The sequence below is a fragment of the Euprymna scolopes genome, chromosome 16 (genome assembly GCF_053919585.1).
Source record: "Euprymna scolopes isolate OS-2025 chromosome 16, ASM5391958v1, whole genome shotgun sequence".
Taxonomy (NCBI): domain Eukaryota; kingdom Metazoa; phylum Mollusca; class Cephalopoda; order Sepiida; family Sepiolidae; genus Euprymna; species Euprymna scolopes.
The window spans coordinates 66,615,718-66,642,424 of NC_136497.1; the positions used below are offsets into that span (position 1 = coordinate 66,615,718).

The following is a 26,707-nucleotide window of genomic DNA, read 5'->3' on the forward strand; positions in this document are numbered from 1 at the left end:
TTAGTACTTTGACATTAGGGATCTTTTCTAGTCAAATTTTAATATCAAACTGAACACTGCCTGCCTTCTGAAAACTAATTATTTTTTAAATTTTTCGGCAAGTTTGGTTAAATTTGTTCAAACGTTAACTGAAAAAGGCAGTCATGCAGTGTAGTTGACACCCAACAAATCGAAAACCATTATTTTGAATCAGGTTTAAGTATTGGGTAGTTAAAGAGGTTTTGTTAGGGTGGTTGGGGTTATTGAAGGCGCATTTGTTCACTCTAAAACAAGCAAGTCTGATGTAGTATTTTTTATCATTTAGATTTTCTATTGGTGCGATAGTGGCTTTGTATACAACTTCAGACTATAAGAATTGTTGTTCTAGTAGACATTCTGACTTATTTATGCAGTTGCAGTTTTTGGTGTTACTGATATTATTGTGATTATTGTTGTTGTTATTGTTGTTAAGTATTCTATTGTTGTGTTTTTTGGTCCCCTGACAAAAGGAAGTGAACCTATAAATTTACCCTTGTCCGTTCATCTATCAGCACTTTTCTTAATAACTATGCCTTGGAATTTTTTGAAATTTTGCACAAACATTATACATGATATGAGTACAAAAGTAACTGAATGGATTTTCCAAGAAAACTCCGGTTGATCCCCTAGGGGTGTCTTTCAGGTTAAAATGGCTAAAATTGACACTCTTGTGCTTATTACAAAAAACTGATACCTTGGATTTTTATAAAATTTTCTGAAAAGTTGTAACTTAACTGATTTCTTTATAATTTTGTTTGTCTATACTCCACGATAACGTGTGCACCAGGAGCTCTTTTAGGGCTAATAAAAACGTTCCATTTTTGGGACTATTTTACCATATTTGTCGAAAATTTTCTGTGTATGTCTATTTAGCAGTTTTTCATGGTGCTGAACTCAAATTTAAATATGTTAAGACCATAGAAACTTTTGGGGCTAAATGGGGGCGGGGGAAAATAATGGACTTAGTCATTTCATTTTTGCATAGTGCAGAACTCATATTTACATATGTTAAAGCCTAAAACTGCACCGTTTGTTCATTTTCACCAGGATTTGACGTCCCCTGGGGAATTTTGGGGCTAAATGGGGTGGGGGCAAATGCTGAACTTAGTCATTTTTTTTTATGCCTCATTCACTATGCACTCACGGGGGACCATGTATGTTTCACTTGTTAATTATTATTTCTAGGTTATCACTGCAACTGTAGCTGAGTTTTATAGTATTTTTATTAAAGATTTTATACAATAACAAAACCTCTTTAAGTAACCAATATTAAACCTGATTACCTTAACTCTAAACTTTAATTTATAATTATATAAGTTACTCAGTTGAGATTATCTCATCCTCCTTATTATACCTTTAACTACCACACCTTCCATTTACTAAAAAATTCTGAGATAAGAAATTACGGCAAACCTTCAAATTCTACACCTCCACCTATATTTGTGCGCAATATTCTTCACTAATAATTCCATAACATATTTTTATCCCGTAAACTTGATTCAAATTCTAAAAAAACATACCCAACGAAATCTATAATTGATTTCCTACTTAAAAAGATTTTATATAAGCTATATTGGACGCATCTGTTTACCCATTTGAACTAGCCGCATCTTGGCTGTCTCTCTGCCCTCCCTAGCACTGCCATCATCTCTTCTGCAGTGTACCGTGAGGGAGCTTCACATGCCGGCCCAAAGTGACTTAGTCCACAATACCTTGTAGTCTAGATTGCATAGAGAATTTAGTGGTTATTTTATAAAATTATCTGTAAATACTGGCTTCACTTAAAGTTTAAAATGCAAAAGTCAAGTATCATGGTTCAATTGTGCTCTAAGCAGAAACATTCATATCAAATGTGTTTGTCTTATAAAAGTACAAACTGTTGATTTTATGAAATTATTTTTACATAATCACTTGAATTAAAGTAAAAAATACAAAGATCAAGCATCATGGTTCAATTGTGCTCTAAAAACATTTATTTCGAATGTGCCCCTGTCTTATAAAAGAATACAATTGATTTTATAGACTGAACCTTTCTGTTTTTGTGGTGATAAAACATCTCAAATGCACTTGTGATGTTAGGTTGTATAAAAGTGTTAACTTTTGTTAAAATCGGACTTCTTTCTTTAATCTGATTTATTCGATTATCGATACTCATCAGATGCATTCTGATACAAAACCTATGTAAGAACACTCCCAGACACATCAATGTTTCAAAAATCGGTCCAGCCGTTTCAGAGTCCATAGGGAACGAACTTACGCACACACAAAGACCAAGTTCCTTTTACATAATATTAGAGATAGGTACGTGCAAAATGAATGTCGGTGCTCAAAATGTATAAACATTTTAACCCCTCCTTTTACTTAAAAATTCACCAGAAATCAAGAAATTAACCAATTTTAATGAAATTTTCAGTATTTATCAAATAATAATCACAAAATATAATGAACCCATTATTTTTATTTGAATCTTAGTGGAAATGTATTATTTCGTTTAAATAAAAACACTTTTACTAAAGTTATGGTTTTCAGTAATAAAAAAAAAAAGTGAATGAATTTATTTTTGCTTTTTTAAGAAAATAAAGCACCGTAAATTGTAACAATTAAAAAAATAATATTTTCATTAACATTACGAAAAATCCCCTTAAATCCGTATTAATGAATTCGATAGACCTTAAAATTAATTTCTCGAACTACCGATATTATCATTGAATTAAGCATTGTTTATTTAATATCTTTTCATAAAAAAGTTATAATTGCAAAAAATATTTTCATTTTTTTCAGATTACATTCACGTAATTTTATATGTAAGATTCTAATATTTTCCTTGCTTGAATAAACTTGTAACTTTAAGCGTAACATATTTTTTATATAATCTCAAAAAAAAAAAAAAAATTGAAAGCAGGAACACAGAAAAATAATTAAATTTAAAAAATTGTACAAAGTTCACGATAGGAATGTACGGATGTACGGCTGGGGAAAAATAGAAAAGAAAACCAGCATTCCCGACCCCCTCCAACTACCTGACATCATTTTCAGACATCCTTTTTACTTTCTGACATTTTGGGTTTCCGTATAACTCATTCTTAGATGACTTTGTTTTTGTTGTGAGAAACCAGAATCTCTTGCTTTTGGGGGCTAATTAAGCTTCTTTTTTTTTTTTTTTGTACAAACAAGGTGTTTTTTTATTTATTTATTTTTTTTTTTACTTATTTATTTAATTCAATATCCTAGAACGTTACTTTAATAATTAGCTTAGAAATAGACCCATAAAATTAATATTTATCTTTCAAGGAATTTTTATAAGGACTTTTTACAATGAATTTAATTAACTACAAAATTTAGCTAAACTTGTGAGTTTCCGAATGTCGCCGTGAAAATATTTTTTATTATAACTTCTTTTTCACGTGTACAAATTTTTTTTTTTTTTCCTTTTGGAAATTAACTGTAGGCTTTTATCTTTCGAATGCAATCAAAAAGTAGTCGGAAACCCATATATAAAAAAAAAAACTATGATAAGCCGGCTTTCAAAACTATGTCTCCCTATCAGTTTTCCGCCATTAATATCCATAACTAATTAGAGATAAAGGATAGAGATTTGTATTTGCTAATATTTAAACCAAGGGAAGCAATTACAAACATTATAGCAAGAGTTATTCCCCTTGAATATTTTTATTTTATACTTGTATAATAATGTAAGGAAAATCCAGTTACCACTGAAAGGTTTTTGAGTTTGAGATAAAAATAATGGATTTAATCGAAGAATATTTCTTGAACTTTGAAATAAATTTTAAGGCGCCCATGTTAACGGATCATTAAATCTAAGGGAGATAACCAGCATGAACATAGCAAAAATAAGGATATTTTGCAAGATATAATTTGGGACGCTTAAATAATCAGTAGAACATTAGAACAACGAAAGAATGTTAAACGAAAAAAAAAAAAAATGATTACACACAAAAAAAAAAACAAGAAATTTTTTTCTTTACTTTATAACTAAAGTAAAGAAAAAAATTTCTTGTTTTTTTTTTTTGTCAGTCAGCGCAGCGTCAGGATGATTAAAACTTTTTAGGAGATTTTGAAGTATTTAAACTAATGATTATTTATTTATTTTTATTTTTTTTACTATTCTGTAGTTTCATTTTGCAAGGTACAATTTGGGGCGCATTAAAGTAAACGTACACAAAACAACGAAAATAGAAAACTTTTTTGAAGTATTTAAACCGCCAATGTAATTTTTTTTTAAACGAAAATAAAAAAATTTAAAAAATAAGAAATTTGTTCTTTATTTTAGGTAATCACTCATTTCTGCCTATGATTAAAGTAGGAAAAAATAACAACTTTCAAAGATTCTGCACAAGATAAAGTGTTCGGTTTTTTTTGGGGGGGGGCGGGGTCTCTTAAATAAGGAAAACGTTTTTCTTTGGCTAATTGGACAACAACTTCTTGATTAATTAGCAAGTTTATTTAATTTTTGTTGTTGATTAATTAACATAGTTTCATTGTAACAGGTTATTTACTTTTGTTTTGTGTACGTTAATAATAAGTTTATTTTGCTACTTAACATGGTTATATTTTTAAGTTCGTTGATTAACTTCGCTAACTTATTTCCTTTTCGTAAATTGCTACAGCAATTTCCGGAACTCAGCTACAGTAATTGTATAATCTTTTAATATATATTTTTTTTCATTTATCATTCTTTCATTGTTCCACTGATTATTTCAGCGTCCCAAATTATATCTTGCAAAATATGCTTATTTTTGCTATGTTTATGCTCGTTATCTCCTTTAGATTTGATGATCCTTTGACATAAGTGCACAAGCCTTTCCTAGTCTCACACAAAAACACGCGTTCACATCTCAAGCTATATCACTTGTCACATACATACGCGCACACAAACATATGCGCGCACGTCCACACACGTACATATATTCACGTTTGTGTACATACACTCACATTCACGTGTATACACACACACGCTAACGTACACACATGTACTCACACACGCGCACACAAGGACGACGTCACTTCTCCTTTTAAAGGAAATCCACACATGCGCAAAAGATCACCGGAAACAAGTATAAAAGCAAGAGACAAGCTGTTTCCACCCCTTTTTCAGACCAGCCTCCTAGCTGGACGGTCTACAGACCGACAGCGTGCCTTTTCAGCATGCGCGCGCACACGCGTACCTCACACCACTTGCTACTATGAGGGACAAAAAGCTAACAGACCGTACGTACACTTTATACGCTTTCTCTCTCCATGAACTGGATTGACTTTCTCACTCTATCTCCCCTTCAGCTTTGGTCCATCAACACAGACATGTGCACGACTCTCTACTGAGCTTAACCCTTTCCTTCTACAGGCCGGCTTGCCACTTCGTGTTTCTCTATTGCATTCCCCTTTCCTTCCATGCGCGTAGTCATCAACGGCCGAATGAACACGTGTACACCCAAGACTTTCATTTCTCAACAGAAAATAAACGACATGTTTATTTTATTCCAGTATTTGAGTTCTTTGTTTCCTTCATTCAATTTATTATTTTTTCTTGTAGCGAGTTAGTGTATTTATATCCTGGTCCGCAACATAAGCGCCTTGAATTTTAATTTTATTTCCGAACAGAAAATACAAGAATTGTGTTCAAAATTTCTAGATTTTTAAAGTTCGCTTTAAAACAATAATGAAACAGTAACCATGGAATCAATACGTAGGCAATTTGAAAATAAATAAATAATATGGGTTTCTTAAAGTCAGTCAAATAACGACTACTTACATAATGTGTCAAAATAAGGGCGCTTATGTCAACAAAATTCCCATCTAGGGGAGATAACCAGCATAAACATAGCAAAAATTAGCATATTTTCCAAGGTATAATTTGGGACGCTTATTAATTTGCGTACACAAAACAGAAGTAAACATAAACAACCTGTTACTATGAAACGATGTTGTTGTTGTTGATGATGATGATGATGATGATGATGATGATGATGATGATGATGATTTTATTTTTTTTTATTTTTTATTTTTTTGAAATAAACTTGTTAATTAACGAAAATAAAAAATCATATCACATACTTCTCCCTTTCCTGCCAAAGGAACTTCAGGAAATGAATTTTGGGATGTGTCGCTTTTGAAATGAGACCAAAAACCTTCATTTAAAAATAAGAAATTTGTTTTTGTTTATTTTAGTTAATCGTAAAAAACTAATGAACCCACCCAACAAGTGTTTATACGTATGTTTAGTAGTAGAAATTAAATATAATATTTGACATTTGCGATTAAACTTTGATATTAGTCAGAAAGTGACAGTTTAAAGGCTTCAAAATCACACATAAATTTCGCCTAGGAAAGTACAAGTCAGCGTCAGGCTTTTTTTTTTTTTTTTTTTTAAATCTATAATAATAATGGGGAAAACGTGTTTACTTCGCCATTTGAAGGAGATTTTGAAGTATTTAAATTGTCAATCTCTGGTTATGATTAAAGTCAAGCATTCTAGTTCACATGTCTATCTGGTAGGTACGTTCAAAATGACTGCCGATGCTCAAAATGTATAAACATTTTAACCCTTCTTTTTACTTAAAAATTCACCAAAAATCAGGAAATTAACCAATTTTAATGAAATTTTCAGTATTTATCAAATAATGGTCGCGGAATATAATGAACTAATTATTTTTATTTAAATCTGAGTGGAAATGCATTATTTTGTTTAAACAAAAAATACATTTACTAAAGTTATGGGGTGCTAGTGCAGAGAGTGATCCGCGCTATTTTTTGAATCGTATTTGCAAGTTTAATTAAAGTTTTATGATATGTTTTTTTATTCAATTGTAAGGTTGAAGTATAGAATAGGTACAAAACACCCTCACCTCCCCATGTTAAGAATGGCTTTTTAAATAATAACGTTATTATTTACGTCCGGATCACTCTCGGCACTAGTACCAGTTATGGTTTTCAGTAGTAAATAAAAAACGCAGGAATTTATTTTTGCTTTTTTTATATAAATAAAGCATCGTAATTTGTAAAAAAAAAATTTTTTTTACAGGAACATTACGAAAAAGCCGCTAAAGTCTGTATTAATGAATTTGATATAACTCGAAGAAAAATGAATTTCTCGAACTAGCGATATTACCATTGAATTAACCATTGTTTATTTAATATTTTCACGCAAAAGAAATATATATATATATTTATATATATATATATATATAATAGCAAAAATATTTCTACTTTTTTTTAAATTACAGATTTCGCATAATTTTTATATGCAAGATTTTAATAATTTCATTGCTCGGAAGAATGTAAAACTTTCAGTGTAACATAATTGTTATATAATCTCGAACAATAATTAAAAAAAAAAAATTTAAAAACAGGAACATAAAAAATAATTAAATTAAAAAATGATAAAAATTGCTGCAAACGTTCAGAATAGGAATGTATGTATGCACGTCTGGGGGGGGGGAAGAAATATGACACTCCTACCTCCTTTTACTATCATGACTTCATTTTGAAACAGCGTTTCGATTGGCTGAAATTTTGGGCCTCCTTATAATCGTGTTTACAATATTTTAGTTTGTTGCATTTTTGGCGAACGGTAAATTACTTGCTTTTTGAGGTCTAATTAAGTTATTTTTGTACAAACAGGGTGTTTTTTTTTTATTTAATTCAATATCTTAAGACTTTACTAAATTTGAAATAGACCCAGAAAACTAATATTTATCTTTTAAAGGATTTTTACAATGAATTTACTTAACTTCAAAATTTAACTGAATTAATTAACTCGCCGTGAAAACATTTTTCATAACATTTTTTTCACGTGTACAAATATTTTTTTCCTTTAGGTAATCTTTCAAATACAATAAAAAAGTAGTCGGAAACCTACAAAAAAATTATGATAGATCGGCTTTCAAAACTATGTCCCCCTATTTTTGTCCGCCCATTTTTGCTCGTACCAACTACTTTTTTTTTTTTTTAAATTTTTTTTTTATTACATTTTCACCCCAAACAAGGCAAATTGTCACTTTGGTGTAGGGGGCTACTATCAGGGGAAACAGCTACTGGGGTACTATGTAGGGATTTGGGCAGCAAGGTGTCGGTTCACGTTACACTTGAACTTCTGCACGTCAGTACTGTTGGGGAAGCAGGGACCTGGAATGGAATTCCAGAGTCTTGCGGTTCTAGGGAAGAAACTATTGGAGTAAAAAGATCTTTTACATCTAGGGATCTCTACAGTGTGGGGGTGGGATCTAGTAGCCTGTCGGGTTTGTCGAGGGTGCTCGCGTCGTGGGGGCACAAGTGATTGCAGTTCGTCAGAGCATTCACCACTAAAATACTTGTAGAAAAGGCAGAGGGATGCAACATTTCGTCGATGGGACAGAGGCTGAAGCTTAGATGCCAGTTCAGGGCCTATCAGGTTTGCGAATCTCTTTTGAACCTTGTCAAGGAGCGAGAGACTAGTAGCAGATGCACCAGCCCAGATGTGGCAGCAATACTCCATACATGGGCGAATGGTGGCCTTATAGAGGTACAGGATACTTTCGGGTGTTAGTAGTTTTCTAGCACGGTAGAGAGAGCCTACCTTTCTTGCAGCGGCCCTGGCAATGCCTTCAATGTAATTGTTCCAACTCATGCTTCCTGTGAACGTTAGGCCAAGGAGTTTGAAAGATGGACTCTCAGATAAAGAGTCGTTGGCCATTGCTATGGGTGGTAGAGAGGGTTTCTTGTAATTATTGAATGAAACTAGTTTAGTCTTGGCAGCATTGAACGCGACCAACCACTTTTGTCCCCATTCCACTACAGATTGGAGGTCTTCCTCTAGTGTTTCTGCCATTTCTTTAGAAATGTGTTCATTCGTCTTTCTGTCGTGTCTGCCATAGAGTGTAGTGTCATCAGCATATATACCCATCTCAGAGGCAATGTTGTCGGGGAGGTCATTTATGAATATCAGGAACAATAGAGGTCCAAGGATAGAACCCTGGGGCACTCCCGCATTTATATCATATTGTTTAGATGTGCGACCGTCGAGGACTACCTGGATTTTTCTCTTATCTAAGAAGGATTTAATTATGTTAAGTATTCTACCAGTGATACCGTATGATCTGATTTTACTGAGGAGACCCTCATGCCATACCCTGTCAAAAGCCTTAGATATATCTAGAGCTACCGCTCTGCCTTCCCCCGCTTTGTCCAGTGAATGGTATATACGTTCAGAGATCACAGTGAGGATGTCTGCTGTGGAACGGGCTTGTCTAAATCCATATTGTTTGTCAGTCAGTAGTTTAGCATCTGTAAGATGATGGACTAGAGCATGGTTAATTATGGTCTCAAATATTTTGGCAAAAAGTGGGAGGAGGCTAATGGGGCGATAATTTGATGGGTCTGTCCTTTCGCCAGAATTCTTGAATACTGGTACAACAGAAGCAGTTTTCCAACAGCCCGGGAAGCAAGCTTCATTAAGACATTTGTTGTAGAGTTTGGAGAGAACTGGAGCTACTTCGGCTGAGCACTTTTTTAATAGCACAGCTGGGATAAGATCGGGTCCACATGCTTTTGAGGTGTCAAGGTTTTTTATGATAGCATGCACCTGAGCAGGGGTGGTTTTCAGATCGTCTAGTGTGGCGTCTGTCCGCCTAGGAAAGTCAGGTAGGGGGTGGTTGGAAGGGTCCAGTGTGGAGTTTGAGGCAAACCGACTGGCAAGCATGTTAGCCTTGTCGGTTGCTGAGGAGACAACCTCGTGATTGTTGGTTAGTGGGGGAATTGTTGATTGCCCATTATTTACTACACTGTTGTAGATTTTCCAGAAGTCTCGAGTTCCTAGTTTTTGTGCTTCGATGCGCTTTTTAGTGGTTTCTGTAAATTCTCTCTTAGCTGTCGCTATTTCTTTCTTAACGTTATTTCTAGCTTCTATATACTTCAGTCTGTTTGAATTGGACTTATATCGGTTAAACCTACGGTATGCATGCTGCTTTTGAGTAATGGCAGTTGCACAAGTCGACGTAAACCATTGGGGAGAGTGGGGCTTACTATAAAATTTCTGCATGGGAACATGCGCTTCGATTGCAGTTTTGAACCAGTCAGTGGTCTCGTTTGCACATTGTTCAGCAGCGAGAGAGAAAATATTTTTCCATGGAGCATCTCTAATTAGTTCCCTGATGGCTTCCCAGTCAGCCTTATTATAATATCTCGTTGTTTTGAGCACTGGCTCTTCAGTTTTGGGTCTAGAGTTTAGGGCGATTTCAACCATTATCACTGCATGATCAGCGTTCCCGAGTGGGCTGTGGGCCTTCGTTATGCAGTCATCGGGAACTGTGGTCAAAAACAGATCTAGAAGTGATGCGTGTTGTTCTTCCTGGTCAGGGTAACGGGTTTGAAACGTAACAATTTGTGATAGGGAGTGAGATATAGCGAAGCTATGGGTTGTGCTGCCCGCTGCATCTGTGTGAGTAGAGAATCCAAGCCAGTTTTTGTGGTGGATATTAAAGTCACCAAACACATGTATTTGTGCGCTAGTGTCGAGGGACAGTGCCGTGTCTATGCTGTCAGATACTTTGTTTATTATGGAGCAGTCCTGAGTCGAGGGAGAGCGGTAGAGAAAATAATAGTAGCTAATACTGTGTTGCACGTTTAGTCTAAAGCACATAAAGGCTTGATCATCTGTTTCTAGGTTTGTTTCTCTAGTCAAGGGAAGGGTATTACGAATGTAAACTCCAAGTCCGTGCATATGTCTGTCAGAGTCCTTACGGCAGAGTGGGAGATATCCAGGCATGTTAAAGTAGTTAGAGGGAATGGAGGAGTGTAGGTTAGTCTCACTTAGTGCTAAGATATCCGGGGTATTTGTTAAGAGAAATGCTTCAACATCAGCTAAGTTAGTTCTAAGCCCACGGATATTTGTGAATGAGAGCCTCAAGGGAGGAGGCAAGTTGAATTTGTTTGTCCCTAATCCTGGTTTAAGCTTATTTTTAGATTGTACTGTCGTCATATTTTTTTTTTAGAGTTTCGGTAAGGGGGAGCTAAACAAGAGGTTATGCGGAGCTTCAGACATGCATCACAAGTAGACCATCAGCTGACCCTTCTCCAATTAGGATTGTGGCCTCGGGAAAGCCCACCGGGGATGAGTGCAGGGTCCCTTTCCATGCGCGTCATGGCACTGCAAACAACCCGATATTATTCAACTGTTGATGGAGCAGCCGCTCTAAGCGCTACCAAAGAGTTAGGGCTCCTGTACTACCAGTCGGGAACAGCAGCCAGGAACTGTCAATCCGGTACCATCAACCCTTTAGAAGAAGGTCAACCCAATCTAATCGCTCAGGCATATCTTATACTCAAGCACTCCCAAATGTTCAGTTTTAGGGGTGGGGCATGCTGGGAATGCGTTCATTGCCCTAGCCAGGAAACAAGATCTACCGCTGGGTGTTTCTGTCGAATCACTGAGATAGTGTCTCTGCGCTTGACTAATAGGCAAAGAAGGAGTATGGAAGCCGGGCGATAGACAGACCCTATCTACTTCTTAAGCAATTTAGGTTTGCAAACCGGTGAATTTGTTTGAGTCACCAGCTCTAGGAAGGTTGTCATCCAAGACTGAAGAGGCCTCTCTCCCCTTTGGTTTAGTTTCAGAGTTTTCCTTCTCCTAGACGGATGATCTGGGAAGACCTACTGGGTCCGTCAGCCCTGAGAGGGTTTTCTCCGCGCCTAGGTTCTAATCCAGGTATTTCTGCGACCCCGCGTTGTTAGTTTTACTGGGTTAGTTTGTGGGGATTATATCTCTACTGATTAGTTACACTCCTCAAAGTGATTTAGGTACATGCTATTTACTTGTTAACTATTTGGACATGTGAAACATGGAATCTTTGGCGGCATTAATATTATATCAAGAAAAAGGGGAATTTAATCAGAATTATTCAGACAAGCAAAAAAGGAACGAGAGGAATTGTGATGTTAATTTACATAAAAATGGTACTCTTGCAGAGAAAAGACCGCGCTGAAATATTAACGTTATTTCAAAATTCATTTTAACATGGGGAGGGGTTGTTTTTAATTTTTTTAAAAACTCTTCTGTAGTTTCATCTAGCAATTTAATAAGCAAAAGATACCGTAAAAATTGAATTTAATAATAAAAAAACTTGCATGGTCCTTTGTTTTGCTAACTTGTTTCCTTTGCATAAACTGCTTCGGCAATTTCCGGGACTCGGCTATAGTATTTGTGTAATCATTTTTTTTTTTCAATTTAACATTCTTTTATTGTTCCACTGATTATTTAACAGCCCAAAATATATCTCACAAAATATGCTTATTTTTGCTATATTTATGCTGGTTATCTCTCCTATATTGGAGTTTTTCATGGCATAAGCGCCCTCATTTGCTTATAGAATAATATTGGTACTCTATTCTGGACCTTTGATCCACAGTGACCAAAGTTTACCATTCGGTGTCCAAAATGAAAATGTTTAAGCTACTTTCTGCGCATACACTTGCCTAAATTAATTAAACCAAATAAAAATATTTTAAACGAATCAGATGCATTTCCTCAAATTAAAAAAATAAAAAACATGTTTTCAATTCACGTTGAATGGTTTGAATTTTTTTTCAAGTCTACAGATTGGCGTCACAGCAGAGGTTTTATCCCCCCCCCCCCCAAATCAACAGAAATTAGACCATTCCTGTAATGATTTGTCCCTGTTGATTTTGTGGTGGAAATAAAGTTCCGTGCAGTTCTAGGAAGTGCACCCTCCCAGGCTTTGGCTTATCTCTTTAAGAAGAGGTTAGTTTATTGCTAATCGCCTGAGGCGCCGTTACCGGGGAATGCCAATGGGGCTGTTCAGGCACTTTTTCCAGGTCAGAGTGCCCCTCCTTTAGGGCGCTGACTTCTCAATCCCATTCTCTGAACCTGGTGTCCAAGTTCTTGCAGTGGAAGGGAACTAAATAACCACTGCCTCTGTGTTGAACCTGCTGCTACATCTCAACCATAGAATCACGCAAACATTAACGAACACACAGACACAAAACTGAACTCTTTCATTACCATTTGCCCCCCCCCCAACATCAATGTATAACCTTTCTCATTCAACTTTCTAATATGAAAATGAAACATAATTTGTATAATTCAGCAGAGAAGCTTGGATTACAATTTTCAGACTAGTGTAACACAACTCAAACTATTGGCTTGACTTATTCGATATCTGATCTAAAGAATCCCCCCCCCCTTCTTTTTTTTTTAAACTTGGGCACTACAAACATTGAAGCACATTCATTTTTTTTTTCCTACTGCTGTAAACTTTCATTTTAAACATAAAATATCTCATTTGTGAATTTATGTCTTTCAACTTTCTTTTTTTGCTTGGATTTATTGTATAACATGTCTCGTTTTCTAACATCTAATTATAAACCTAAAATAGTTTTTCACTTTAAGTATTTCTTTGAAACCGGCTCATCACAAATATATATCACCCAATTTGGAATTCCTAAAGTAACTCTCCAAAAATTGGTGACTTCTTCAAATAGGCACACCCCAAAGATCCTAGCCCGAAGGCTGGTTTGACTATATTTTATTTATCTATATATGCATATAAATAACATTGTCTGTGTGTTAAGGGGACGGGGGAGTATCAAAATTTAGTCTACAGACTTGAAACTTGATATATGGGGTATTTGGATCTGTGGAACAAATTCAGTTTGTATTTTAGCTGGTAAAAGAGCTGATAAAGTGTCAAAATGTAAAAGTTAGAACTTGGCATCCTGCACACATGCACAAACTTATACGCTTAAGTGTATTAATTTGTAAAGTTTTGATATGCATGTGTCCTTAGGTCAAATAGTAGTGAATACCACTGGAGAGCTAAATGTTTTGGTTTCAATTCTAACTGAAGGCACAAGCCATATCTTTTTTTGATTTACCTTTATAAAAACTCTATATTAGATACAATATAACAATCAATAGAGAATTAACTCTACAATAAATACAAAATTTGCATTAATTAAAATATATTTAAGCATATTTTATGACCGGTCAACACCGGGGAGCGGGAGGCTTGCTAGTTTCTTATAGAAAAGGCAATTATGCTATAATAAAAAAAAAAAGATTAAAAAAAAAAGTTTAAAAACTATATATTTTTTTTTTAAAGATATTTTATGTTGGGTACGACCTTTTGTTATTAAATCTATATATTTAGAAAAGTAAGAATGTGCATGAGGACTATTCTCAACATTTATACTCAACGAATTATTCATCTGCAGACTTGGTTTTTGGTATACAGAATATTCAGAAACATGGAAAACTTTTTAATCGGTTTTAATCTGGTGAAAAGGGCTGCTTAGGGGGTCCAAATTTAAAACTTAGTATGTGGAGGGGGTCATTGGAGTTTTATCCATTTGTTTAATGTTTTATGAATGCGCATGCCTTGAATCGTTCATATTACAGATTATTTAAGAATAAGTAGGTTTGAAAACAATTTTTAAAGATTGTGTCAAACTGGCCTGATGGTTATTGTACTTGACTCACTGTCTTTAGGTTTTGGTTTCGATCTCGGTTTGAGTATTTCCCCCCCCCCCCCACACACACTTACAAGAAGTAAACTTATTAGAAAAATATAATACTTGCATGCTCAGGTCTCAGTTTCTGTATGAATTAAAATATAATATTTATGCATATTTTACAACTGGGCAACGCCGTGTCGGTCTGCTAGTATTAACTTAAAAAAAAAAAAAAAAAAAAAAAAAAAAAAAAAAAAACACACAAAGAAAAAAAACCTGGTAGTTTATTATCTAGACAAAGAAATGTCCTGGAAGTTTTATACTGCAAAAAGCAAAACCTAATCTTAAAATGGTATTTTCCATCACTCATCACTAAACGCATAAGTTGAATGGACGCATCTGAAGAATACCCGTCCCTGGAATATTTAAGTTAAAATGAGGTTGGCTATTTCTTTTTCCTGATGAGCCGTTCCACTAAGTTAACAAATTTACCAAATTTCCATAACTGACGATTACTATATTGTCCAATTGACTACTGTACACTCTTTAACCCTTATCCTCGAGTGGCCTCTGAGCCTTGATAAGTGGTGGTGCCTATGTAAAAAAAAAAAAATGCCAGAAGCCGTTTAGCTTTACTTATTTTTCACGTCCTGCTTCTGGAGGTGATTGCTACTCGTGGAAAGATTTAGTAAATAAAAAAAATTAAAAAATGCATAGTCATAGTTGGAAGTGTTCCGTGAACCTGAGAGAGCTTGCGCCTCCCCACATTTTTTTTTTTTTTTTTTTTTTTTAAGTCTTTTCTTCAATCTTTTCTACGGATTAACATTGAATGGACACTAGTCTTCCAGATTATATTAAAAATTAAAAAGAATTAAGTAAAATCAATATATAAATATTTGCTCAATTTCTAATGCAACATTCTAGTAAATCGATCACCCATTTAAGAACGACTCAGTTTTCGGCCAAATTTCACAAATTTAGTTTTTTTTTAAATTTCGTTTTCTCAGTCAAGTTTCGTCACCCGACATTTACAATCACGCACCTTTTTTTAAATAGAATGTGCATGCGCAAAAATAAACATGGCGACCAGTGAAAACAACATGGAATACAGACTACGCCCTAATACCCCTAAAAATTTAGTTGGTACTCTAACGCACATTCATTGCCTTTAGACTTTAAATGTCGGCTAACATTATTGCATATTAAAAAAAAAATTCCAAGCAAAACCGTTGTAAATGTCGGGTGACGAAACTTGAAGAAACTATAAATATGTACATAAAATAATCAGAGAAGGCGAGATTTAAAAAAGCGAAATTCATAAGATTAAACTGCTTAAAAAGGCAAAATTTCACGAATTTGGCCTAAAATCGTCAAATGGTTCTAAACTGGTGATCAGTTTACTAGAATGTTGCATTAGAAACTGAGCGCCCTTTATAAATTTTTAAATATTGACTTTTGTTTACTTTTTTTTTGGTGCTAATAAAGAGAGTGATCCACACTATTTTTTAAATCGTATTTCCACGTTTAATTAAAGTTTTTTTTATTCAATTGTAAGGTACAGAATAAGTTAAGAATGGCTTTTTAAATAACGTTATTATTTCAGCACGGATCACTCTCTGCATGAGTACCTTTTTTTTTTTTTTTTTTTTTTTTTTTTTTTTTGGAGAATCTGGTATACTAGTGTCCAATCGATAGTCCGGAAAAAAAAAATCGAAAATAAAGTGGAAGGCAAGTTCCTTCAGGTCCGCCAAGTTTTCTTTCTAAAAGGACAGTCACTGATTTTTTGAAGAGTACGTATTAAAGTTAATTCCTATTTTAGTCACGTAAATGAATTAGGAGTAATTGGTCTCAATGTTGCTTATATATTACTTGCAGAGCACTAATTTGTACTTAGTGTTTTAGCATTATATATATATATATATATATATATATATATATATATATATATATATATATATTATAGACAACCTTATTGTATACACCAAAGTGAAAACACACCGGGAAAAGTCTCCATCTTTGTATATAAAAAGAAAAAAGCTACCTACGAAAGAACATGTCCATAATTTTCTAGCTAAAATAACTTGGATTATTTTTAAAAAATAAAGAGATAATATAAATCTCTGAACTATTTTCCCGGTTAGTCTTCGTTTCGGCGTTTCTAGTATGCCTTAAAACAAATTACAAAGATATATATATATATATATATATATATATATATATATATGGTACTCATCCAGATATTGATCCGTGCTGAAATAATGTTCTTTAAAAAGCCATTCTTAACATGGGGAGGGAGGGTGTTTTTTTACCTATTCTGTACTTTAACCTTACAATTGAATTTAAAAAATTTTAATTAAACCTGGAAATACGATTTAAAAAATAGCGCGGATCAGTAAGTGCATTAGCACCACACACACACACACACACACAAAGTAAAAATAAATTATCTGGGCAATATACAAATGCTGAAATCCATTTCACTTTAATTTACTGGACTTAGATAGGAATTAAGTCAGTACAGGAACTGTTAGAGAGTAGGCGCATAGTTCGAGCAAAACTTAACGCACATGACTCCACCTCAAGCCGCGTAGGAAAACTATAGGCTATTAAAATTTTAAATACAGTCGAGTAAAATAAGAATATATCCAGTATTCTGGTTTTTCTTTGAAGTAAAATTATATACACTGTAATTATTTTTCTGCAAGAGCAAAGGTAAATGTTTATGTACACGTGTTAGAATTAACACTAAACCGCGAAATAAAATACAGTTTTGAAATAAATAAAACTTAAGATCAGGGATTAGCAGGGGAAGTTGAATTTTAAAAAATATTTGGCACGAAATAGAGTGGGTCTTTAATAAGAAATTTATTATTCTATTTCGTCCTCCATCGTGTAGGACTCCTCATAGCTGTTGTGGTCCTGGTATTTCAGGTCTGTGCTCCAGCAGACATAGTAGTCCTTAAGGAGCACTAACGCAGACCAGGACTCGCGGGATTGCGGATCACCGTCCTTAAGACCAGACAACATCGGTATAGCATCTTTGAAGGCTGAGCATGCAAGCCGGGTGGCACTTTGAGGGTCACCTCGTATTTCGTGATAGAAGACGCCGACGTTAAGCAACAGGTTTAAACGCAAAGGATGAATCGGGTTTAATTCCGAAAAAGCTAGATGAAGGGCCGCATTATAGGCGGACTGACAATTATCAATCATCGACAACTTCGTATTGGCAGTGGTAAATTCAGCCATGTACCGGTGATAATCGCCTTTCATTTTGTAAAAGTAAACTTTCGTTAGAGCCGGTGTCGTTGCACGGGGGCGAAGGTGCTTTTCTAGAATTCTCAGAATCTCATTAGAAATGCGACAAATCTCGCCCTCTATTTTTACCAGATAGTTCTGGTTTATTGCCGCCCAGTGCAGTCGGCCGGACGTCAGCTCTTTCTGGACCTGTGCGGACACGATCTTCCAAGAGTTGCGACGCGCCCGGATTCGGTTTTTAAACGCTGACGAGAAAAGCTCCAATTCTTGAGGCGTGAGATCGTCTCCCGAGACGATCTCTAATACTTTTTTCATGCAAGACGCCATTTCGTCAAAGCGGCATGCTCGTTCGGTTACTCGAGCCTCAAACAACAACATATTTCTCTGCGCAGACAGCGGATCTGAGAATACGCCGTTAGAGTTATCGCCCTTGATGCTCATTCTTGCACGTTTGGAAACCAGAAAAAGCCGCTTTCTCCATAAGCACATGCTATTTATAATGGCGTCGGCAATAAATACTCGTGCAACTCCGAATAAATAGGTTTGTGTTCCATTGGTATAACGTGTTTAAATTGCTAGAAAATACACCCTTCTATTAATGTGTCTTTAAAGTTCCTTATGGATACATGAGAAGAAAGTAAGTTGCCATTACTGACCGACTAATTATTGAAGTTTGAATATTACGACTATTATTTTCATCTTGGTTCACAGCGTTTCAGCTGATGTAACCTTCTTCAGGTTCATCTTTTCGAATTTGAGAATCTTCTAATCAGATTTGAGAAGATATGTTATATATCTTTAAGCATAAAGATTCCTAAGTTCAAAAAGACGTGTCTTAAGAAGGTCGGAGCGAATAAAAATCGTGTATAGACGATTAATATATATTTATACATTTAAATCTTTTTGTGTGACTCTGCTCTCGCAGGGAGGAAAATAAATAGGAACAGTGGGCATTTTGCAGTATAACAACAATACTGAAAAATGGTATAAAAAAATAAACAAGAAATTTATAAGAAATAAATGTTACCAAATGCAAAAATAAGGTACTCTTCTACCTACTTTGATAAGATTTTATAGTTTAACTTATTTTAAAGTGTTTATTAACTTGGAAACAGCAATAAATGCCACGGTATGTTTCGAAGTAAATAAATACTTTAAAATAGTAAGTTAAACCACACAAAAAAGCTTATCCAGGTAGGTAGAAAAGTAATTAATTTTGACTTTAACATTTCTTGGCAATACAGAAATATAGGTAACTCTAAATCCGCTCGTACCGGTGTCAGGTGAAAACCTGATATTGATGTAAAAATTTGTTGTCTATAGTACAAAATGCCCGGAACATTTTTCTTTCGGATTTTTTTTTTCTTTATATATATATATATATATATATTAAACTCGTGTTTACATTTTAAAGAGAAACATAATCTGAGTAATTTGAAAACGCACATGATCAATTTTATTTTTTCTTTCTTTGTGCGTGTGTGTGTGTGTGTGTGCACGCGCGCTAAAAACAGTATTTTTTTTACCATAAAGTATTATCTTTATCAATTATCTTCTGAAATGTAAAACATTTTCATAAATTTTTTCTAATATCTATTTGAACCAGCGAAAATACAACTGACTACGAACACCTTTATGTCCGTCTCTGTCCGCCACCAATCACAATTAAGGATTTGTCTTACTTGATTCAAATTAACCAACAAAAAAATTTAATTAAGGAAAATTCGGTTCTTATTTAGAATTATACTTACTTAAAAGAAAACAAAATGTTATATTCCAAAAATCACCTAAATTGATCAAGTATGTTTTTTAAACTAAGAAAATAGAAATTTACGATTTTTAGCGATTTTTATACTAAATGTAATAAGGTTGATTCTGATCCTGATAGTTCGACTTGAGTTTACCTTACCATATATGTCGGCGTATAGCAATACACATGAAAAAATTGAAATAGCTTAAAATATTTCAATATTTGTATGCATAGAAAGAGCTTGATGAGCTAAGAAAGAATCCTTTTAAATTTTAAAAATCTGATTAAAATTAAGGAAGTTATGGCTATTTTTGTGCCTCACACGTTTGGATATTTTCCCCTCTTTAAGACCATATGCGTTTCGTCACATTTTTTACACTACTTTTTCAGTAAAAATGTCATATCTTTGTTAAAACACAAGACTAAGCAATGAAATTTACCATATAAGTGTATTTTTGTACAAGGAATCAGAATATGCAACTGAAAATCTCCAAAAGTTCATGGTTTCCAAATAATCTGCAGTAAATTTGCATAAATATGCTGCAATTCCTTAAAAATGCCATGTATCCATAAACAGAAAAGAAGTTGGAGAACTCATAGTTGAATTGTAATGTGCTTTATGTACAAAAAACTTAAATCTAAACATAGGATCATTTAAAAATTAATATATTGCAATATTTCTTTGATATTATTGTAGATTAGCACCTTCTGTTTAACCCCACCCAACCCCTTCTGACCACCCCTCCTAAATGTGATTCTACCTTTTTAGGTAATGTATGAAATGCCATGAAAAACTTTAATGAAAGATAAACAAATTATTTTAGAATTTAATGTAAAATAATTCACCATTACAGGTCATTCTAGCGTTTTAAGGCAGTTAACTGGGTTTTTTTATGGGAGATAAATCCTGTATGCTTTTTGTTTTATTTTTTTAAGACGATTATGTGTAGTTTTAAGAGGGTTTCTATGCAATGAGAATATGTGGAGGGTTGCCATTCGGACTTTGAATTAATTGTAGGGCTAATGAAAATTATGTGTGAACATACTGAAGACTTGACAGAAACAAAAACAATAGACGGGGAGAGGCGGTTAGTTTCACAAAAATTTAATTTCAAATAAATATCTTACAGAAGTGTGTGTGTGTATTCGACAGGTAAATAAGTCAGCAAATGTTATATTTAGTTTTAATTTAATAAGAAACTGTGTTACGAAATTTCGAAGAAAATTCCATAAATTTGTTGATTTCTATTTTCGAGGTTGAAGGTGTTTATTCCATAAGCCGTTTATACTATGTTGGAGCAGGTTGTAAAAATACCTTTCGCTTAATAAGTAGAAAAAAAAATAACGGGATTTGTATTACTGTACACATAGATTTGAAAAAGTTATCAAAAAGCAAATACATAACAAATAAATGTTATGAAAGGCAAGATAAGTTACTTTTCTACCTAACTGGATATGTTATTAGTGTTTTTATTTAATGTAACATGTTTATTCAGCTCGAAAAACATACAGTGCTTACCGATGTATTGGAAAGTTAAAAATGGCGGGCGACTATCTCTTTCATATGGTAAGTTTGGGAAAATAAGTTAGAAATAAAAAACTAGTCAAAATACTGTTAAAAACCCGCCAAATATATATCTGCCTATGTCATGGTAACATATACTGAGCGAGTTTTTAAGAGTATTTTGTCTGGTTTTTTATTTATAACTCATTTTCCCAAACTTATCGCCTCAAAGAGAGAGAGTCGGCCGCCATTTTAAATTTTCAAATACATCGGTAAACACTGTTTTTCGAGCTGAATAAACATGTTACATTAAATATAACCACTAAAAACATATCCAGTTAGGTAGAAAAGTAACTTTTCTTGCCTTTGATAACATTTATTTGTTATATATTTGTTTTTTGACAACTTTTTCAAATCTATGTGTATAGTGATACAAACAAGATTTTCATACATCATTTGATTTTGAAAAAAAACATTTGTGGCTGTTGGCAGTAAAACATTGTTTTAATTCGCTGTTCAAAACTAATGCAATGAATAAAAGTGCATGCAAGCTATATATCTACAAAAGTTTATTTTGTTTTTTAAACCATGTTTTTAAATTTGACCAGAAATGTGAGAAATTATAATGGATTCATAATGCCGAATTGGTTGGGATTGTTGTTATTATACATTCTGAAAACCTGAATAGTTCTAAACTAATGTTATTCTGATAACAAAATAGCTCTAATTAAACATATCAGAACATTTATATTCATATTTTCATTTTTTTTTAATTCGTTCGTGAATAAAAATTAAAGAACGCGTGTTGTTTATACTGTGCTATGACTAATACTACAACTGCTGCACCTACTGCTATTAATACTAAATTAATTTGACCAGACTCGAGAAATAGAAACATTTCTTTTCGGGTAGGTCCTTTTAAATTATTATCAATTACCACGGTTCTACTCAACATAGAATAATACTTTTAATTGATAAAGATAGTAAAAAGAATGATTTACTTACTAGTGGGTGTCCGATGAAATTTCTTTTCAAAATGTTCAATACTCGTCATATTAAAGTCTTATTTTTAACACAACAAAAAAAGAAATGGTCAAAAATATTTCGGACACTTGACAGTACTAAGATTAACACCTCTTCTGATTGTTTCCTAAATTTCATGACAAAATTCTTCATACAATCATGGTACGGGCTTTTAGAAAACAGGGAGGGTCATTACAAAACCTTACCGAAAACGCCATTTTATGACGTTCACATTTTTAGCATTTTATTTGCTTAAAACTCTTAAAATATATAATGTACATTCATATTTATTAATTCATTTGAAAGTATATTCATTTCCGAACAAAACAGTAGTAATTTGAAGAGTTGAAGTGCTTTGGTTTGAAAAATATGGCTATTTTAGTAGAACTACCTTGAAATCTGTTATTATCCAAAGCGTTTTTTTTATTCGTGTGTATTACTAGTATAAGACGACCCTTAAAGTTAATCATCTTTAAAAACCAATATCTCATAAGATACTGAGGGTTGCAATCTCTAGCCTAAGCTAAACAAACATGGTTTCATGATTTATCAGTTGCCTTTATACAACCGATATATAATAAATTTATTAAAATTTGCTCCAATTTTGTACCCCGTCTTATCTGACTGAAGCTTGATATGCCAAATTATATGGTATTCAACATGGCCAATGAAAATCCTATGTTCCTCTTTGTTATAAGAGAAAACTACTTGATCAGTTTATGTGATTTTTGGAATATGACCTCTTCATTCCATTCATTCAGTATGTATATTAAAGATTTTTTCTGTATTTTTATTTTTTTAGTAAGTATTATTCTAAATATGCACTGAAAGTTTATCTGGTTATTTATAAATATTTTCTGTATAGCAGATATTTTTTTTTACATTTCTTTTTCCTATTTTCTGCCACTATTTTGTATTGACTTTCTTCTCTTCCCACTTCAGCTCCGATGCCTTCTACAAACATAGCCATGGATATTGGAGACATAGCAGATAGTCCATCTGTTAACCTGCCCTCAGAGTCCAGTGTTCCTATTATTGATGTACATGGAGACAATTTCCAGAGCCTCTACCCATCTATCTTACTGGCCATAAAGAACTCCACTTTTGTGGCCATTGACACAGTAAGTTGAAATCCAATAATTAAGTATCCACACCACTTACTTCAGAAGCTTGACTTCAAAGATGAACCGTTATTCATTCATGGATTAGATCTAGTTTTTGAAATTAACTTTTTTAAACTATCTTATGCTTTTAAATAATTTGATTCAATTAATGTAATAATCAAACGATACCGTAAGTAATTCGGTCAACCTTTATAAAATTAGATTTAAAGTAAAATGATGGCGAGTCACGACATTGATACCCGTTTTCATCGCCAAAGTCTGCATTGTCTGGATCTTCTAGCACTATTTTTGCAACTTCTCCACAAATTTCACTGTGACGACAGCTGCGATTTTTTTCTACTGCTACTGCATCTTAGTCACAATTCTCCAGCTCAAATCTCACAACCTTCAAGATAGGAACACTGAGCTACAGCTAAGATTTCCAAATTTTTTAGGCCCTGTCGGTGGGGCATTAGAATATGCCGACTGCCCCCCCCCCCCCTGCAGAGGGTAAAAGTCCCTCAATGGGGGTCCTGGATATGACCTTAAACTATATCCAGTGGTTAGGGTCCCAGCTTGTGGGCTTTGGGGAGTGTGGAGCCACCCTTTAATTACCATTGCTCTCAGGTCCACTTTGACCCGGAGTGCTAGTACCTGTTAGGGTCCCAACTATGGGTTAAATAGAAACTGGCGTGAAAACAACAAATATATTCTATTAAAAAAAAAATTTCTTCCGAATCTTTGGATTCGGCATTAAATAACCTGAAAAGGGTTGATATGCCGTAAAACAAAAATAACCAACGAACCAACCAAATTTTTTAATCCAACATGAATCATATTGATGCAAGTCACTCTCTTTCAATATCCTAGTGTTTTCCGGTTGTCTGTGGTCTCCAGCTTCCAAATCCAATAATAGTACACAGAAACAACTATTCTTTGCTCTCTACTGCTAGTAAATACTTTGAATGGTTTTGAAATGGGAGAATATCAGATAAGAATATGAGTCATGAGGCTTCATACCTTTGCCTGACAATGTAACGTTTTATCTGAGCTTTACTGTATGAAGTATTCCCAAAGTTATGCCAAGGAAACATTCATAACTCCAAAATGATTTATTTGATATGGTGATTACTGTTATTAAAGTATATTGGATCCAGAGGTCATATGTGGAAAAATCAAAAGTTGAAATGTCAAAATTTTGACCATGATCAAACTTTTCAAAGTCAAGGTCATATAATGCAGGACCCCATTCGCTATAATATGGGTCAAGTAGTGAGTCTCTACAATAAACAGAAACAAAGTTATCATCAAAAGTGTAACTTTCCCCTTTTACATGACCTTGACTGTTGATCTGCATATCTCAAAATTAACTCTGTTTTAAATTAAGTGTAAGGCCATTTTTGTTTGGGGCAAAAATGATCCTAGTTGGTTGGTTGTTTTTGTCTTACGGCATATTAACCCTTTTCAGGTTATTTAATGCCGAATCCAGTTATTTTGAAGAAAAACTTATATTTTTTTTTCAAGTCGGTTTCTATTTAACTTATATATTTTTTTTCAAGTCGGTTTCTATTTAACTCATAGTTGGGACCCTAACAGGTACTACCACTCTGGGTCAGAGTGGAGTTGGGAGCAATGGCAATTAAAGGGTGGCTCCACACTCACCAAAGCCCACAAGCTGGGGCCTCACCATCAGATATAGTTTAAGGTCATATCCAGAACCGGATCCTAGTTGGGAAATTATAGAGAGTAAAAACTTTCTATAATAGAAAAGAAAAAGGAGAATTGCAAATATCGGTTGCAGATATAGAAGATGAATAGTACAATGCAAAAGTATAATAGTAGTAGTAATATCATTAATAATGATAATAATCCAAAGGTTAAGTCCATGAAGAGCAGAGCTTAGTTCTGTCCAGTAAGACAATAATAACAAATAACTGGCCAAGTCAAGGAAATTAAATAATACATATTATGGCAAATTTGTTTTCTGATTGCTCCATTGCCTCCATCCCTGGATGTAAATAAAATCTTTCAACTATTCATGCAATACTCACATGAATGTGTCATGCCATCATTTTGACGTTTGGTTGCGAGTGATTTTACACACCAATGGTGGTTCCAACCCCGACAATCAGTCCAGCAGAAACTTGGCCACTTTTGGTGACTTTTTAGCTGTCAGGCTGAGGCATCCATTCTGGGTAGGCCTAGGAGGTCCACCATCCCAGACTTTGCCTCCTGGCTTTCAAGTTGAGCAAGTTTATCACTTGATGTCTGGTTTGCCCTCACCAGGAAATGCCAACAGGCATTCAGGGTCACCAGAGTGGTCCATTCTTTAGGGGCATTGGCTTGATTCTGACTACCTTCCGATCTTGTGTCCCATCCCCCTCATAAAGGGAGAGAGATAAATACCTTCTTACAACAATCATACCATCACTGATATTTGACCATGTTTGGTAACAATTGTTCAAGCAATGCAGATACTGGTCTCTACACAAAGAAACATTCTCAAGCAAAAACATAACCTCCTATGATGGAAGTAAAATGATCAAATTCATTCAGAACACCTTATATTATAATAAATGCAACATCAAGTTAATATAATATCATTTGATATTTATTAGCATTTAATTCAATAGTGCTCAATAGTTTTATAGAACTTATAAAATTAAAAAAAGTATTTTAAATATTTTAAAATGCTTTTTCAGTAGTGCTCAATATATGGAGCCTTCTGAATCTCTTTTATTATATTTAGTTAGTAAGCTGAAAATTTTGGAAATTGAAATTTTTGAAAAAAACATTTTAACTGTTCTGTCATCTATTTTTCATCCTATTCGAATTAATAACACTGTAATTTATGTGTAACAATCCAAAATAAAGTAATATAGATTTATCTCCCTTGCACTTGTCATTATTTGTTAGAAAGCTTTTCTTTTTTATTTTACATAAAAGTACTTATAAAGCAGGCACAAATATATGGCTATGCGATAGGAGCTGTAACTTAGCAGGCAGTGTGGTCAGAAATTATTTTTTATACTCTGTCCAAAAGGGAGGGGCTAGTGTTTAGTGCATCAGCCGAGATGTGGTAACAGTACTCCATACATTGGTGAATTTAGAGATTTACTATAATGGAAGCTGTAAAAAGTTTTCTAGCTCAGCAGGGAGCCTACTTTCTCTGCAGCAAACTTAACAACATCTCTGTACTTATTCCAGCTCATGGTTTAGAATGTCAGTCTAACGAGTTTGAATATTGGGATCTTGAAAATTTATTTGACTAAAAAATTTACAAACTTTACATTTATTTTATTACTTAACTCAGTTGTAAAGAACTAAAAGTGTCGCAAATTTGTTCAGTTTTATTTTTTGTGTTCGGTTTTAATTTTTTTAATTTATTGCTTTCAAATTTATTGAGTCTAAGAATACAATACCATAAATTCTCATGATTTTCTTATACCTTAACTGCAATAGCATATGCTAAATATATATTCGATCCTTATTCAGATTGGCATTTATGACAACAATTAAAAGTAAAGAAAATACAAAAATGTCTGTATGATGAATGTACCACTCATTGAATGAAGATGAAATATTCCAAAAATC

At 33.9% G+C, this 26,707-nt stretch overlaps 1 protein-coding gene across 4 annotated transcripts in view; it reads left to right on the plus strand.

The window, feature by feature from the left end:
• LOC145296004 (target of EGR1 protein 1-like) overlaps positions 1 to 26,707 on the plus strand; it is a 361,885-nt gene that overhangs the window by 307,436 nt on the left and 27,742 nt on the right. Inside the window, exons 1-2 of one of the 4 annotated variants that reach the window (XM_080142016.1) lie at positions 18,116 to 18,274; positions 22,953 to 23,131. In XM_080142016.1, coding sequence (XP_079998142.1) covers positions 22,958 to 23,131 — 174 coding nt within the window. In that variant the 5' untranslated portion in view covers positions 18,116 to 18,274; positions 22,953 to 22,957. Of the gene's footprint in view, positions 1 to 18,115; positions 18,371 to 21,869; positions 21,896 to 22,952; positions 23,132 to 26,707 lie in introns of those variants that run through there. The other 3 variants (XM_080142015.1, XM_080142017.1, XM_080142014.1) reach the window with 3 other exon arrangements.